Source organism: Ranitomeya imitator, chromosome 8 (genome assembly GCF_032444005.1).
Source record: "Ranitomeya imitator isolate aRanImi1 chromosome 8, aRanImi1.pri, whole genome shotgun sequence".
NCBI lineage: Eukaryota > Metazoa > Chordata > Amphibia > Anura > Dendrobatidae > Ranitomeya > Ranitomeya imitator.
In genome coordinates this window covers 154594546-154610796 of record NC_091289.1, presented here as the reverse complement: position 1 = coordinate 154610796, position 16251 = coordinate 154594546, and the positions used below count along the sequence as shown (strand labels likewise).

Below are 16251 nucleotides of genomic sequence, written 5' to 3'. Positions count from 1 at the left end.
CTATGAATACCCAGTAAGACACATTTAATCCACAAAGACTTTATCAGTTAAGTTTTATGAAAGATAAATAAGTGAGCAAACAGCACCAACTAGTTTTATTTAAAGCTTAACCTGCCAAATAGTAACAAAAACCAAAAAAAGGGATAAAAATGCATGTTAAAATAACACCATTAAAAAAGTAAGTCATTTAATCAGTAAATTGGTACAGAAATTCTGCAGCATCGGAAATGCACCTTATCTGCACCCTTGAAACTGAGCTTAGCCTAATGTTTAAAGCACAACTAGATTACATTTTTAATAAATGATATGTGAGAATCTACAGGATTTTTTATTTATTTATTTTTTTTTAGAAAGTTTAGACATTTCACTCCAGATCCATATTGCTTCCTCAGTTGATTAATTTGCAATAATTCAACCCTTGATGTGATTTGGAGATTGTCTCATAGATGGTCTTTTTCAAAAAGATTTTTACAGGTATTCTTCCCCCCCCCCCCCCCCCCAAAAAAAAAAGCCTTTTAGGCTTCACCCCTATAAAATCATACCAGCACTGTACCTGTTACTGATACATTTCATCTGAAAATAGCTTTTAAGCCTTATACAAATGAATGGGCTTCCGTGTACCCATGGCGTGGACATGAGCTGGATGCGCAGTTACACCCTCTCAATGTGTGTCTTTGGGACTGGCCTAGTTTGTGATGGACAGTGCTCACTCCTAGAGTGAATGCTGCCTGGCATGTTTGTGCATGCACTCCCATGCTGGCTGTGCCGGCCACGCGCACACAGTGGTTGTTCGTGTTCCATTACCTGGCTCTCGCCGCTTGCTACATTTCTGGGTGTAGGAGCGGCATCAGCAGAGAGGAGCCATAAGTGCAACAAAGCCCAACATTTGCATATGGATCAAAAGATATTTTCACTAGTATCAGGTACACTGCCAGTATGACTTTTTATAGGGGTAAAGTCCACACTCTGAAGTTAGTCTAAAAGCCAGTTTGGGGGTGACATACTTGCTTTATATTTATCTTTTTTGTGCCACTTTTCTGTCCCATAAGTTGAAAGTGTTCAAAGTGTTTAAAACATGTCAAACTGAGAAAATGAAGGAAAGAAGTATGTGATAAAAAAAGTCTTCTAATGCTCATAACCATTGTTAAAGGGGTTGTCCACTACTCAGACAACCCCTTTCAAATTCCTATGTTTCCCCTCCAGTAAAATAATAACACTTATTTTCACCTCCTGTGCCAGCACTGTACCAGTGGTGCCGGCATTGTCTCTCCTGGGGATCACTTCCTGTGCCAGCACTGTACCAGCGGTACCGGCATTGTCTCTCCTGGGGATCACTTCCTGTGCCAGCACTGTACCAGCGGTACCGGCATTGTCTCTCCTGGGGATCACTTCCTGTGCTAGCACTGTACCAGCGGTGCCGGCATTGTCTCTCCTGGGGATCACTTCCTGTGCCAGCACTGTACCAGCGGTACCGGCATTGTCTCTCCTGGGGATCACTTCCTGTGCCAGCACTGTACCAGCGGTGCCGGCATTGTCTCTCCTGGGGATCACTTCCTGTGCCAGCACTGTACCAGCGGTGCTGGCATTGTCTCTCCTGGGGATCACTTCCTGTGCCAGCACTGTACCAGCGGTGCCGGCATTGTCTCTCCTGGGGATCACTTCCTGTGCCAGCAGTGTACCAGCGGTATCGGCATTGTCTCTCCTGGGGATCACTTCCTGTGCCAGCACTGTACCAGCGGTGTCGGCATTGTCTCTCCTGGGGATCACTTCCTGTGCCAGCACTGTACCAGCGGTGCCGGCATTGTCTCTCCTGAGGATTGCGTGACATTGTTATGTCACGCTATCACTGTGGCCAATCAGCGTTGGCTTCACTCTCTTCTGATGTAATTGACATCCAGAGGAAGTGAGGACTGTGGCTGCTCTCGCTTCCTCCAGATGTCTTGATTTGTCTGAAGAAGGGGAACGTGAAGCCAGTGGGATCGCGTGACATAATAATGTGAGCGCCAGTGCCGACACCGTTGGAACTGGTCTGGCACTGGAGATGAATATAAGTGTAAAAAAATATAGAGATAGAAAGGCGACTAGGCGGCAAGCGATATTGCTTAATATCTTGGTGTGTAAGATGCAATGTGAGATCAATTCGGCATATAATCCAAGTTTGCAGCTGTGGGTGGTGCTCAACCATAGGAGATATCGTCTTGATTCAAACAAAGAGAAGTAAGGCTACGTTCACATTAGCGTTGCGCCGCCGTGCGTCGGCGACGCAACGCGCGACGCACGCTAAAACGCACGCAAACGCGCGCAAAAACGCGCGCGTTTTGCGACGCGTGCGTCGTTTTCCGACGAAAATCGGACGCACAGAAAATGCTACATGTAGCGTTTTCTTGCGTCCGACGCTAGCGTCGGAAACGACGCACGTGGCGAAAAACGCCACCAAAACGACGCACGCGTCCCCTATGTTAAACATAGGGGCGCGTCGCCGCTGCGTCGCCGCTGCGTCGCCGCTGCGTCGCCGGCGCAATAGCGACGCACATTGGCGAAACGCCAATGTGAACGTAGCCTAAAAGTGGCACTCACCCCAATGTTGCAGTCGTGTGAAGTCCTTTATTCAAGCATTTACATGGACAAACAAGATTAGAGAGGGCGGCTGGTAGTGGGTGGGGTGCGGGAAGGAGGAAAGAGGACGACGGCCGTTTCGCGCGTTTGCGCGTAGAAGCGCAAACGCGCGAAACGGCCGTCGTCCTCTTTCCTCCTTCCCGCACCCCACCCACTACCAGCCGCCCTCTCTAATCTTGTTTGTCCATGTAAATGCTTGAATAAAGGACTTCACACGACTGCAACATTGGGGTGAATATAAGTGTTATTATCTTACTGGGGGGAAACATAGGGATTCCGAACAGGTTCTCCAAGTTGCAGATAACCCCTCTAATAGCTTTTTTTTTTCATTTCATAGCAAGAAGTTCCCCTGTACAAACACATCAAATGAGTGGACCATCCCTACCGTGTCTCCAAGTGTAACCAATATACTGTTAGCTCATGAGTGGACTCCTAATAATCCATCCCCATCATGTACATGTAGTTCAAGAAATAAGCTTATAATGCTGCCGGAATGTCCGGAGGGGGCTGGAGGCCGACCGCCGCCACAGGTAAAAGATCACACCCTTTCCTTCCCGCACCTGTATACTGCTTACCAGTTCTCATTTATTACATTTATTGGACTGAAAGAACAGCAATAATTATAAATCATGCTAATAAAAGACAGCTTTATGAATATTTGTTCTGGTCAAAGGAACTAAATGAATTTTTATTGCATTTTGCTATCTTCTCAGAGGATCCAGCCGAGCTTCGAGATTCTCCAGGACCTCACAGAACGAAATATTTCAGATTACCTCTTGAAAACATACCCCACTCTGATAAGAAGCAGGTGCCATGGACATCACATTGATGGATAGATATGTTTGACTCTAGTGCAGATCTGTCGTAAATTACTCGGCTACCGGTCTAATCCATTCCGACACACGTTGTGGGCTCATTCCTTTTTTGTGGGAAGTTGCGCCATGAGTGTCGAAAGTTAATTATTTACAACATTGCTCAAGGTGGAGAATAGAATTAACAGGAGTAAGAAGATTTTTAGGAAATACCTACTGGTCAGATATTACATCAGGGGGATTACCTGATGTGTGGACTAGTCCTGGTTAGAGGTGACCTTGGAGATAATGTTTATAATTAGTGATGAGCGAATATACTCGAGCACGCTCTGGTGACCTCCGAGTATTTTTTTTGTGTTCGGAGATTTAGTTTTTCTTGCCGCAGCTGAATGATTTACATCTGTTAGCCAGCATAAGTACATGTGGGGGTTGCCTGGTTGCTAGGGAATCCCCACATGTACTTATGCTGGCTAACAGATGTAAATCATTCATCTGTGGCAATAAAAATTAAATTTCCGAGCACTAAAAAATATTCGGAGGACCCCCGAGCATGCTCGAGAAATCTCGAGTAACGAGTATATTCGCTCATCACTATTTATAATCTCTTGGATTATCACACTAGTATTTTGGAAACCTTAAAGAAACTCATAAAGGAGAAGTAATTTCCATATACAGGTCCTTCTCAAAAAATTAGCATATAGTGTTAAATTTCATTATTTACCATAATGTAATGATTACAATTAAACTTTCATATATTATAGATTCATTATCCACCAACTGAAATTTGTCAGGTCTTTTATTGTTTTAATACTGATGATTTTGGCATACAACTCCTGATAACCCAAAAAACCTGTCTCAATAAATTAGCATATTTCAGCCATCCAATCAAATAAAAGTGTTTTTTAATAACAAACAAAAAAACCATCAAATAATAATGTTCAGTTATGCACTCAATACTTGGTCGGGATTCCTTTGGCAGAAATGACTGCTTCAATGCGGCGTGGCATGGAGGCAATCAGCCTGTGACACTGCTGAGATGTTATGGAGGCCCAGGATGCTTCAATAGCGGCCTTAAGCTCATCCAGAGTGTTGGGTCTTGCGTCTCTCAACTTTCTCTTCACAATATCCCACAGATTCTCTATGGGGTTCAGGTCAGGAGAGTTGGCAGGCCAATTGAGCACAGTAATACCATGGTCAGTAAACCATTTACCAGTGGTTTTGGCACTGTGAGCAGGTGCCAGGTCGTGCTGAAAAATGAAATCTTCATCTCCATAAAGCATTTGAGCCGATGGAAGCATGAAGTGCTCCAAAATCTCCTGATAGCTAGCTGCATTGACCCTGCCCTTGATGAAACACAGTGGACCAACACCAGCAGCTGACATGGCACCCCACACCATCACTGACTGTGGGTACTTGACACTGGACTTCAGGCATTTTGGCATTTCCTTCTCCCCAGTCTTCCTCCAGACTCTGGCACCTTGATTTCCGAATGACATGCAAAATTTGCTTTCATCAGAAAAAAGTACTTGGGACCACTTAGCAACAGTCCAGTGCTGCTTCTCTGTAGCCCAGGTCAGGCGCCTCTGCCGCTGTTTATGGTTCAAAAGTGGCTTTACCTGGGGAATGCGGCACCTGTAGCCCATTTCCTGCACACGCCTGTGCACGGTGGCTCTGGATGTTTCCACACCAGACTCAGTCCACTGCTTCCTCAGGTTCCCCAAGGTCTGGAATCGGTCCTTCTCCACAATCTTCCTCAGGGTCCGGTCTCCTCTTCTCATTGTACAGCGTTTTCTGCCACATTGTTTCCTTCCAACAGACTTACCATTGAGGTGCCTTGATACAGCACTCTGGGAACAGCCTATTTGTTGAGAAATTTCTTTCTGGGTCTTACCCTCTTGCTTGAGGGTGTCAATGATGGCCTTCTTGACATCTGTCAGGTCGCTAGTCTTACCCATGATGGGGGTTTTGAGTAATGAACCAGGCAGGGAGTTTATAAAAGCCTCCGGTATCTTTTGCATGTGTTTAGAGTTAATTAGTTGATTCAGAAGATTAGGGTAATAGGTCGTTTAGAGAACCTTTTCTTGATATGCTAATTTATTGAGACAGGTTTTTTGGGTTATCAGGAGTTGTATGCCAAAATCATCAGTATTAAAACAATAAAAGACCTGACAAATTTCAGTTGGTGGATAATGAATCTATAATATATGAAAGTTTAATTGTAATCATTACATTATGGTAAATAATGAAATTTAACACTATATGCTAATTTTTTGAGAAGGACCTGTATATTAACAATGGTTTTATGAAGTGATATATGATCTAGAGTCGCTTTTAGGCTATGTGCACACGTCGGGATTCCTTACAGAAATTTGCTGAACAAAACCGGATATTTTCTGCAAGAAATCCGCATGTGTTTTTTTGCAGAAAAAAATCTGCAAAATTAATGAACATGCTGCGTTTTTTACCGCGGTGCGTTTTTTTTTCACGGAAAAACGCAACATTTGCACAAAAATTGCGGAAAGCATTATAAATGATGGGATGCATATCTATAGCGAAAAAACGCGAAAAATCCTGAACGTGTGCAAATAGCCTTAAGGTTGTAAAATATTCATGCAAAAATTGAAAAGTCTCTTTGTTCCCTCTAGTGAACCCAAATTATATCCAGAGACCAGAGAATCTGGGCAGAATAGATTCTAAAAAAAATGGGGTTTTGGGTAACAAGGGAAAGGGCGGTTCCCCACTTGTTTTTTTGTTTTTTTCCAGAATTTGTAAAGTTGCAAATGTAAAATAATAATGCCTTACAATACCAAAGACAACCTGTATAAAGTGTTCAAATCAGAATTCTATATTGTGCCTAAATAATACCGCCCACAAATATGTCATACTGCCATAGAGAGCTACTATTCACAGTGTAAATAATGGCAATGTAAAAAATGTAATATTCCTATACGGTATTCATATAATATTTCCATGAACAGCCCACATAATACTAGGTCTCCAGGAGATCTCTGGTTATCATGCCAACCCATCGATGACCTGCGATCACGTGATGGGGGTCACCGATGGGCGGATTTCGAGCGCCATTGCCGGAAGTGTATGTTTCAATAGGATTAATCACCACGGTTGGATCGCGATTCCAACCGCGGCTGTTCCAGGCACATGTCAGCTGTTCAAAACAGCTAACATATGCCGGGAAAGATGTGGGATCACCGCCGGAGCCCACATCAAAGGGAGGGAGTGCGACATTGGCGAAGTATTACGCCCAACGTTGTTAAGGGGTTAAAATTCTATTAAAAGGAGGGTAGAGGAGGAAAGAGCAGCTAAAGACAAAGACAGACATTCTACTGCAAATTCTCCTGAATCGACCGCTACACTTCTCCATAGAACTTTATAAACACCAACTGTCATCGGGGAAAATATGTCTTCACTGAATACAGATTTTACCCATGGAGTGAGAATGTAAGATTAGTCCAGGAGAACAAAGGAGCAGATTTATCTGATCAGATATATTACAAAGTTTCTTATTTTCATGTGTACTGTTGAGTTATGGGAAAACTATTAAAAGCGACGGGTACTCTAAGTATAAAAAGAAAAAAAATGTCTAAAAAAGGTTCCCAGTAATTAGTGCTAAGCGTGATTCTTTTCTTCCCTAATATAATAAAAGGTAAGTGGTTGGAAATAACCCGTAGTTATAGGGTATTGCATGATGATATTTTTATGAATGTATTACATCTATATATGTAGAAAATTCATACCACCACGTCATTAACAACATATGCATTTACTTTGGTTTTTTTTATTACCTTTAGTATGAAGAGCAAATATTGGGTCAATGAACAAAGGTGAGAGTACTATGTATAACAAACCCAAACACTCCCATTTCTGTATCCCTGTAGTAAAGCTGGGGGATGTTTTCTTATAATTCAGCAGGTTGTGAAATGTTGGGTAAGATTTACACAGATTTCCTGTAAAGTGTGATAATATCACGCCATGCGAATATTGTGCAGATCCATTGGGTTACGCACATTGTGCCACCAGCTCAGTGCGCTCCTATGGCTGTGACCATTGTGCAGCGTTAGGTACCGAAAAACAGTGCGTGAATTCGGGGTTTTAACGGCTTACATGAAACGGTAGATATTTTACAAAATACACGTCATTATAAAGCGAGAGTTATTACATTATGTGTGGTCAGGATTGACCTCTAGTGGTAGTTACGAAAAATGTACCCTGTAACAGCTGTCACATCTCAATAAGGCTACTTTCACACTAGCATTAATTGTAATCCGTCATTTTGCAGAAAAAACGCATCCTGCAAAAGTGCTTGCAGGATGCGTTTTTTCCCCATAGACTTGTATTGACGACGCATTGCGACGGATTGCCACACGTCGCATCCGTCGTGCGACGGATGCATCGTGCTTTGGCGGACCGTCGGGAGCAAAAAACGCTACATGTAACGTTTTTCGCTCATGACGAACCGCTTTTTCCAACCGCCCCCACCTCCCCGCACCTCTCAATGGGGCAGCGGATGCGCCGGAGAAATGCATCCGCTGCCTCCGTTGTGCATTGCGTTAAACGCTAGCGTCGGAATCTCTGCCCGACGCATTGCGACAGGGAGATTCCGACACTAGTGTGAAAGTAGCCTAACAGGAAACATGGATTACACAGAGGTGGGGCTGGATTTGACAGACACGATAAATTTTAATTCTACACACAAAATAAACATGTAGAATTTCAGTGAAGAGCGGAGTTAATTGACAAGTAATTAAAGTCATTTTTACACTTACCTGACAAAATGTTCTATTCTGGTGCGTTCAAACACTCATCACAGGAGCAATGATTACTAAACCCCTGATGAAGGCTAACAAGGGTGAAACGGCTGTGTGTAAGCTGAAGGATGCATCATCTCTATGCAAAAGTGTTCTTCCAGTACTTTTCTCGTTCTGACTTGGAGGTTACAATGCCAATTAACCTTTAGCCGATAGTGAGCAATGTAGTAAATAACAATTTTCGTTGTCCGTTCCCTATAGATATGGAGGGATTTCGATTGGTGGAAAACTTCCAGTTCTTGATGTAGAAGGAGAAGACATTACAGACTTTTTCAGGCATCTTGGTCAAATGACAAATGTATCTGGAGTAAGTAATTAAAGTATTTTCAGATTAGTAAATGAAGGGTTGCAGTAAAGTTCCTGATCACTCCTGGTTCTGTATCTGTGTCCCCGGCAGGGCCCTGTTACACAGACTGTATCACGAGAACTACAATTTTTCATAAAGAACATGGAAAGTGAGAACAACATCAAGGTAAAACACTGACATTCTGATGTTTCCATTAGAACATTCTGATTTCCGCTGGATGTCTCTGTGCTGTGTCCATACACTTTACCATCATAATTATCTCCAAAGCCCAATGGTCTCCACTGCTAAGAAATGTCATAAAATTAATTATACTGCCTGGCACAGATAATTGGGAAAAACAATTATTGTTGTTTATTGCCCTTTCTCTATCGCCTTTCATTGGGGGACACAGGAACCATGGGTGTATGCTGCTGCCACTAGGAGGCTTGACACTATGCAAATAAAAAAGTCAGCTCCTCCTCTGCAGTGTACACCCTACCGACTGGAAGTAGGATATTCAGTTTAGCTCAGTGTCAGTATGAGGTGGACACGGGTCTTTCATTAGACCCTTATCCACCTTAATGTGCGTCGTTTCTTTTCAGGTTTCCGGAGGGATACAGGGTGAACAGTCACACCTGTACTCCCACAATACGGACTATGAGTACGGCGTGTACTGCCACCCCGTATCCTCATAGATCCGACAGCAGGACCATGATCCTAGCACACAAGCGTGCTCAGAAGTCCGGTCCTGGCTCCGTCCCCCACCCACTCGCCTTCCAGAGCCTGTCGGTTGGAGGAGACGAGGACGTCCATCAGCTCCCTGGACATCTCATTCCTCTTCAGGTTAGTATCGACGTGGGAAGTTGAGGTGAGTATTTCCCATCCCATCCCAAATCTTTCAAGGGGGGGTTCTTGCTAGGGCTCCCAGATTACCTGGTCGTCGCTTGCTCCCAGATTGCACAGCATAGCCCGGGATTACTGTTCCCATGCAGCCCCCTCTGCCTTCTATTCCGGCACAGGGCCTTTACAGCCTGCCGCGCCGCTTCCTCCACTCTTCCCAGTGAGACAGCCCTGACTAGCTGTCCTGCCATTCTTTCTGCGGCGCGCTTCCCCGGCGCCGCGGTTTTAATGGGGCCAGCGGCGCGCTTCCCCGGCGCCGCGGTTTTTAATGGGGCCAGTGGCGCGCTTCCCCGGCGCCGCGGTTTTAATGGGGCCACACTTCTTTCTCCAGAGCGACAGCCCTCTCAGGCTGCCGCGCCGCTTCTCCCTGCGGCGCACTGCTCTGGCGCCGTGGGTGTTTCATAGCAGCCGCTCCATCCTCTCCAGCGTGACAGCCTTGGCAGGCTGCCGCGCTGTTTTTCTACCTTCGGCGCACTGATCCGGTGCCGCAGCTCTCCTCCGGCTGTCGCTGGCCTGTAATTTAGGCCCCGGCTTCTGCCCGGGCCTACTTCCGGTGCCGCGCTCCGTCCACTCCCGCCCGACAATCTCTTTACTCCCCGCCCACCAGCGCCATCTTGGTGCTCCTGGGCCCATGATTTCTACGCCGACTGCTTAGCGCCACATCGCAGCAGGGCGCACATTCCAGCGCCCTTTTCAGCGGTCTCCTTCTGCGGTTCATCCAGACTGCAGCCAGGCCCTTTTTTTCCCCAGCACACATTTTCTCCGGCGGGGTCCCCTGCATCCTCCTTAGGTTGCCATCTCATCGCTGGTGCCCTGGACCTGTGCCATGATGCCGGTCGCAGCTACAGCCAGGAGCAGTCTACAGGACTCTACTATTACTGTGAGAAGCTCTGCTATGCAGTCTATTACTTCCCTCTCCTGTTCCCCTAACCTTCGGGCATGGGTCTGCTCCCAGGCCTAATCCCATAAAAAGAGCGTTCCCGTCCTCCTGCTTCCTCTTGTCAGCTGCAGCAACTCCCTGTCCAGGAGTCCCTAACCCGGGTGAGGCCGAGACCCCTATCCCTGGGTGGGCTTTCCTTCTGTCTCAGTCTGGGGCGGACCTCACCAGGATGTCACGACCTTGGTATCCGTGCCTGTCCGCAATCGCTAGTGGGTCACAGGATTCTCCGTCCAGCCTTGTTCAACTTGGGCCACAAGAGATACAGAACAGAGGGATACAGGGTGAACAGTCACACCTGCAATCCCACATTATGGACTATGAGTACGGCGTGTACTGCCACCCCGTATCCTCATAGATCCGACAGTAGGACCATGATCATAGCACACAAGAGTGCTTAGATGTTCGGTCCCAGCTCCATTCCCCACCCATTCGCCCTCCAGAGCCTGTCAGTTGGAGGAGACCAGGACATCCACCATCGGCCCCATGGACGTCTGACACCTTTCTTTCCTGCTCCATCTTGCCCTCCGGTCTGGACCGGTGAGATCCCTCTTCCTGATCCTCCTCTCTATCGAGAGAGAGACGGGCTTCCTCGGTCATGTTTGCAGAGGAAGTTTCAGACTTGGATAGCCTTATTGTTGCGATCAACCAGACCCTAAGCATCATGGATACCTCTACGGAACCCGCAGAATAGGCGGTTTTCGTTTAGACGGTCAAACCACCTTCCAGGATCTTTGCCCCACACACACTGAATATGTGGTGGTACTTGCTAGGAGAAATGCGAGCCATACCAGATGCTTGCAGACAGGGAAGCGTCTCGGCATCCTATATTCCTTCTCTCCTGAGCTCATCGCTAACTGGACTGATTCCTTGGCAGGAAGCGGGCAATTCTGGACTCGTCAGTTCCCAGACTGTCTACCAGCTTGGCACGGGTTCCAAAGATACTTTTATAGAACCGCTGGAAAAATCAGCCTTTTGTAACGGCTGCTTCTACTTTGTGCCTCGGCCATTGCCTCTACCTGGGTCTCAAGGACCATAGATAGATGGACCAAACAGCCTTGTAAGAGCACCCCGCCTGGAGCTCCTCCGGGGGAGCTAGCCGACCTGACGGACCAGATTTCCTATGCAGGGAAATATTTGGTATCTGCCTCCCTAGATGCGCAGCTTGTGCAGCTCACGCATCCAGCATTATGGTGGCCATCCGACGGAATATTCGGCTCTACACACAGCCCCTTCCAGGGGGCCTGTCTCTTTGGCTACATGAGGGAACAAATTATTAATGACGCCACGGGAGGCACGAGTTCCCTTTGTCCCTTCGCTGTTTTGCGGCGTCGGAAGATTCCTCTAGCTAACACAGATTGCGATCTCGTCTGGCTAGAGAAAAGGCTTCCTTTAAGCCTATCCCTTCCCGGTGTGCCCGCAACTCCCATGGTTGGTCCACCAGGCCTTGACCTGGCAGATCTTCTTCGGCATAATAACTCGTGCTAACGGCCCAGCGTTTCTTCCAGTTTGGGCGGGCATCTCCTGCCTTTTTCAGGGATGTTTGGCTGACTTCGGTGGAGGACGCCTAGATCAGGGAGGTGGTATCCTCTGGATACAAGATAGGGTTCGCTTAGCGGCCCGGAATCGCTTTTTTGAATCCCGCCCTCTAAAAATCCTCCTCTGATCTCAGGTTTCTTTGCGTCCATTACCTTCCTTCTTTGTTCGGAGGTTATTGTTTCCGTCCCACAGCAGGTACGCTTCCCAGGTTTCTATCCAAACCTGCTTGTAGTGCCGAAGAAGAGCGGCGCAGTTCGACCCTTTCTGTCTCTGAAGTTAGTGAACAGAAGGTTCCGCATGCAGCATTTCAGGATGAAGTTCCTCTGTTCAGTCCTGGCTTCCATGGACCCACAGGAATTCCTGTGCTCCATGGATATCCAAGAGGCCTTGCTCCATGTCCTGATTTTCCTTGATGATCAGGGGCCTTAGTGCTCATTCCATACCTTGAAGTAATCCTCATCAAGCCTCTGCCCCTCTCTCAGGCCCTGAGGGTCTGACCATCGTCCTAGACTCCCTGTCCCGTTTCTGGTGGCTGGACAACAGAACAAAGTCTTGTCTTGTTCCGAGTCAGCGTCTCGTCCTCTTGGCATGTTGTTCGACACCGCCAGGGATTTTTCTTCTTGAGAAGCGAGCAATCCCCATACGGAGTTCGCTCTCTGCAGGGCCCTCGGCTGCCTTCCTTCCGTTCAGCTATGACGGTCCTGTGATGCATGGTGACAGCTCCGTAAGCGTTCTCTTTTGCGCGGTTCCACTTGAGACCACTTCAGCAGGCCATCCTTCCTCAGTGGGACACGTCTGTGCTGTCTCTGGACCCTCCAATCCAACTTCCCATCCGATTCTAATAGCCTTTCAACTGATGGCTGTCATCCCCTCTCATTCCTCATGTCCTGTCCTCCCCAAGGCAGGTGGTGACGATGGTCACCAGCCTTCCCGGCTGGGGTGCGTTTTCTCGCCATCCGTCATTGAAGGGGGCGTTGGTCGGAGCAAGGGTCCTCTCCGCCGATCGACACCATTGAGATAGGGGCCTTTCTTCTATCCCTGAGTCACTGGGAAAGGCTTCTCAGAGGTCTGCCAGTCAGAATCCAGATGTCCAATGCCTCGGCTGTGGCTTATGTCAATCGCCAGGGAGGGAATCAGTCTCTTGGCAATGGCGGAGGTATCCAGGATCCTCTGGGCAGAGGCAACGGTTTCGGCACTATCCGCAGTGCATATCCCCTTTTTGGCAGTTCTCTCTAGGCGGGACTTGATGCTGGCCTTGCCCTTAGTTTTCTGAAGGGTCAGATAGCAACCCTTTCCATCCTTTTTCTGAAGTCCCTTTTCAGAGGTCCTTCGCTACTGGCTATCACGGTACGAAGATTTATATCCATCCCGTTCTCAGATCAGAACCTTTCTTCAGTAGCGCATGCGGCTCCCTCGTACCACACTTCCGTGGATCCCTGGGACCTCAGTCTTGTTCTGGAGGCTCAGTGGACTTTCCCCCTTGAGCCTCCCCATGAGCCTCACTGTCTGCTCTGTCCTGCAAGGTGGCTTTGCTGGTGGCCATCTCCACGCATCTCGGAGTTGGTGGCTCTCTCCTGTCGCCCCTTTCTTGTTTTTTCACCAGGATAGGGTAGTTTTACGGCCTTCGTCACCTTTTCTTCCCAGGGTGGTGTCCTCCTTTTACTTGAATAAGATCGTCCTTCCCACCTTTGTCCTGCTCCGATTGATTCTCTGGGGCGTTTTCTGAACAGGCTAGACCTGGTCAGGGCGGTGAGGATCTATTTGTCTAGGAGCGCCTTCTTTAGGAAGACGGACTGTCTTTTTGTCATTCCAGACGGTACGCCAAGAGGCCTGCCGGCTTCCAAGGTTACGGTTGTTCTCTGGATCAGACCTGCCATTCTGGAGGCTCACCGGATCAAGAACAGAGTGACTCCTCCCCCTGCTCCGGGCAGTGGGCGCCTCCTGGACGGTACACCATGGGGCATCCGCCCTACATCTTTGCTAGGTGGCAACCTAGTGTTCCGGTCACTCCTTTGCCAAGGGGTTATAAGCTCCATACCTACGCTTCGGCAGTTGCCAGCCTAGGCGGAAGGATCTTGCAGGCGGCAGCGGTGATTCCTCCGACCTGAATGGAGTTTTTCTGCTGTTCCCACCCCAGGGACTGCGTTGGGACGTCCCATGGTTCCTGTGTCCCCCAATGAAAGGCGATAGAGAAAACAGGATTTTTGGTTGCTTACCGTAAAATCTGTTTCTCGGAGCCTTCATTGGGGGACACACAGCGTCGGACTGGAGCACCTTGGGCCCACCAGAGAAAATCATTCTTGGGGCCCACTATGTAGCTACATAGAAATAGATACAAGACCACCAATTGTGCGGTAAAAAGCGCTAATATCAGGGTATAATATAAGGTAGTTCACTGTTATGACCTGGTGGTTAAGAGGCCACACTGATATGACCTGGTGGCTAAAACGCAACATGGAACGAGCTCTGAGAAAGTGGTATCTCTACTGACCGCAGTCCCTAATCCTAACAACACAACTAGAAATAGCCGTGGGATGTTCCTGACACTCCCTAGACACCTCGTCACAGCCTAAGATATAGCTACCCCTAAAGAAGGAAATAGAAAGCTATCTTGCCTCAGAGAAACCCCCAAAAGGAAAGATAGCCCCCCACAAATATTGACTGTGAAAGGAGAGGGAAATGACGAACTCAGAAATGAAATTAGAATTCAGCAAAGGGAGGCCAAAACTAAACTAGATAGACAGAGAGCAAAGGATACTGTGCGGTCAGTATTAAAAACTACAAAATCCACGCAGAGTTTACAAAAATTAACTCCACACCGACTCACGGTGTGGAGGGGCAAATCTGCTTTCCCAGAGCTTCCAGCTAGCCTGAATAAGACATAGTGACAAGCTGGACAAAAGAGACAAAAATGCAAAGCAAGAGAGTCCAAACAAATGGACAAACAAAACTAGCAAAACTTATCTTTTGCAGACAAGGACTGGCCATATGAGAAATCCAAGGGAAGAATCAAATCCAACCAAGAACACTGACAGCAGGCAAGGACTAAAGCCCAGAGCAGGTTTAAATAACAAACCCAGGCAAGGCGATTAGTGAAGGCAGCTGCTACAGCCACCTAACGGAGCAGCAGTTCCACTCAAAACCACCAGAGGGAGCCCAAGGGCAGAACTCGCAAAAATACCATTAGCAACCACAGGAGGGAGCTCCAGAACGGAACTCACAACAGTTCACGTCTTAGCCCCCTCACAGAATATAATGTAGCCCCCTCATAAAATATAATGCAGTCCCCTCTCATAGAATATAATGCAGCACCCCACTAAATATAATGCAACCCTCTCAGGTATGACACAGTCCCCACCATAGAATATAATGTAGCACCCCATAGGGTATAATGCAGCCCCCCCTCATATAGTATAATGCCACCCACCACAGAATATAATGTAGTCCCCTGAGAGAATGCAGTTCCACCACAGAATATAATGCAGCCCCCTCATATAGTATGATGTAGCCCCCATAATATTATGTAGTCCCCTGAGAGACTAATGCAGCCCCACCACAAAATATAATGCAGCCCCCCATAGAGTATACTGTAATCCCTCATATAGTATGATGTAGCCCCCCATAATATAATGTAGTACCCTGAGTATAATGCAGTCCCCCCACAGAATATAATGTAGCCCCCCAGGGCCGTATTTAGAGTTTCTGCTGCCCTAGGCATTTTTAGCGCTGCCTCCCCTTTTGGTGAGTATGACACTATTGGCAGTGACTTTGGCAAGAATCGCTGATGTGAAAGTCGCCTTTTGCAGCAGATCGGGCAGTTTTTCTGCATCTGCCGCGTAACGGATCACTTATGGCAACACTGCGTTTGGCCTCATTCATTCCCTATGGGATTTGCGGCACTTGCCGTGATCTGGCAAATGTGGTACCATACCTCCCAACTTTTGAAGAAGGGAAGGAGGTATAAAGTATGTGGCGTGCGTAGTGCACCGCAGCAAATTTTAGGCCACGCCTCTGACCACACCCATTTCACAACTAGTCACACCCATATCCACGTCCCAACCGCAGCCATTTTGCACTGCTGATCACACTGTTTTATATACAATAATTATAAGCAAACAAAAATATGGCCACACAGTGCTCCATACTGTATAATGGCCACACATGATGCTCAATACTGTATAACGGCCACCACACATGATGCTCCATACTGTATAATAGCCACACACAGTTCTTCATACTGTATAATGGCCTCACATGATGCTCCATAGTGTATAATGGCCACAAATGATGCTCCATAGTGTATAATGGCCACACATTGCTCCATACTGTATAATG

The 16251-nt window shown here is 47.3% G+C and overlaps 1 protein-coding gene across 1 annotated transcript in view; it reads left to right on the top strand.

Annotated features, from left to right (window-relative positions):
* Positions 1 to 16251, top strand: part of ABCA4 (ATP binding cassette subfamily A member 4) — a 200451-nt gene that overhangs the window by 151665 nt on the left and 32535 nt on the right. Inside the window, exons 32-36 of the mRNA XM_069737669.1 lie at positions 2954 to 3146; positions 3330 to 3424; positions 7238 to 7270; positions 8456 to 8561; positions 8652 to 8726. Of these exons, the coding sequence (XP_069593770.1) occupies positions 2954 to 3146; positions 3330 to 3424; positions 7238 to 7270; positions 8456 to 8561; positions 8652 to 8726 (502 nt within the window). The remainder of the gene's footprint in view (positions 1 to 2953; positions 3147 to 3329; positions 3425 to 7237; positions 7271 to 8455; positions 8562 to 8651; positions 8727 to 16251) is intronic.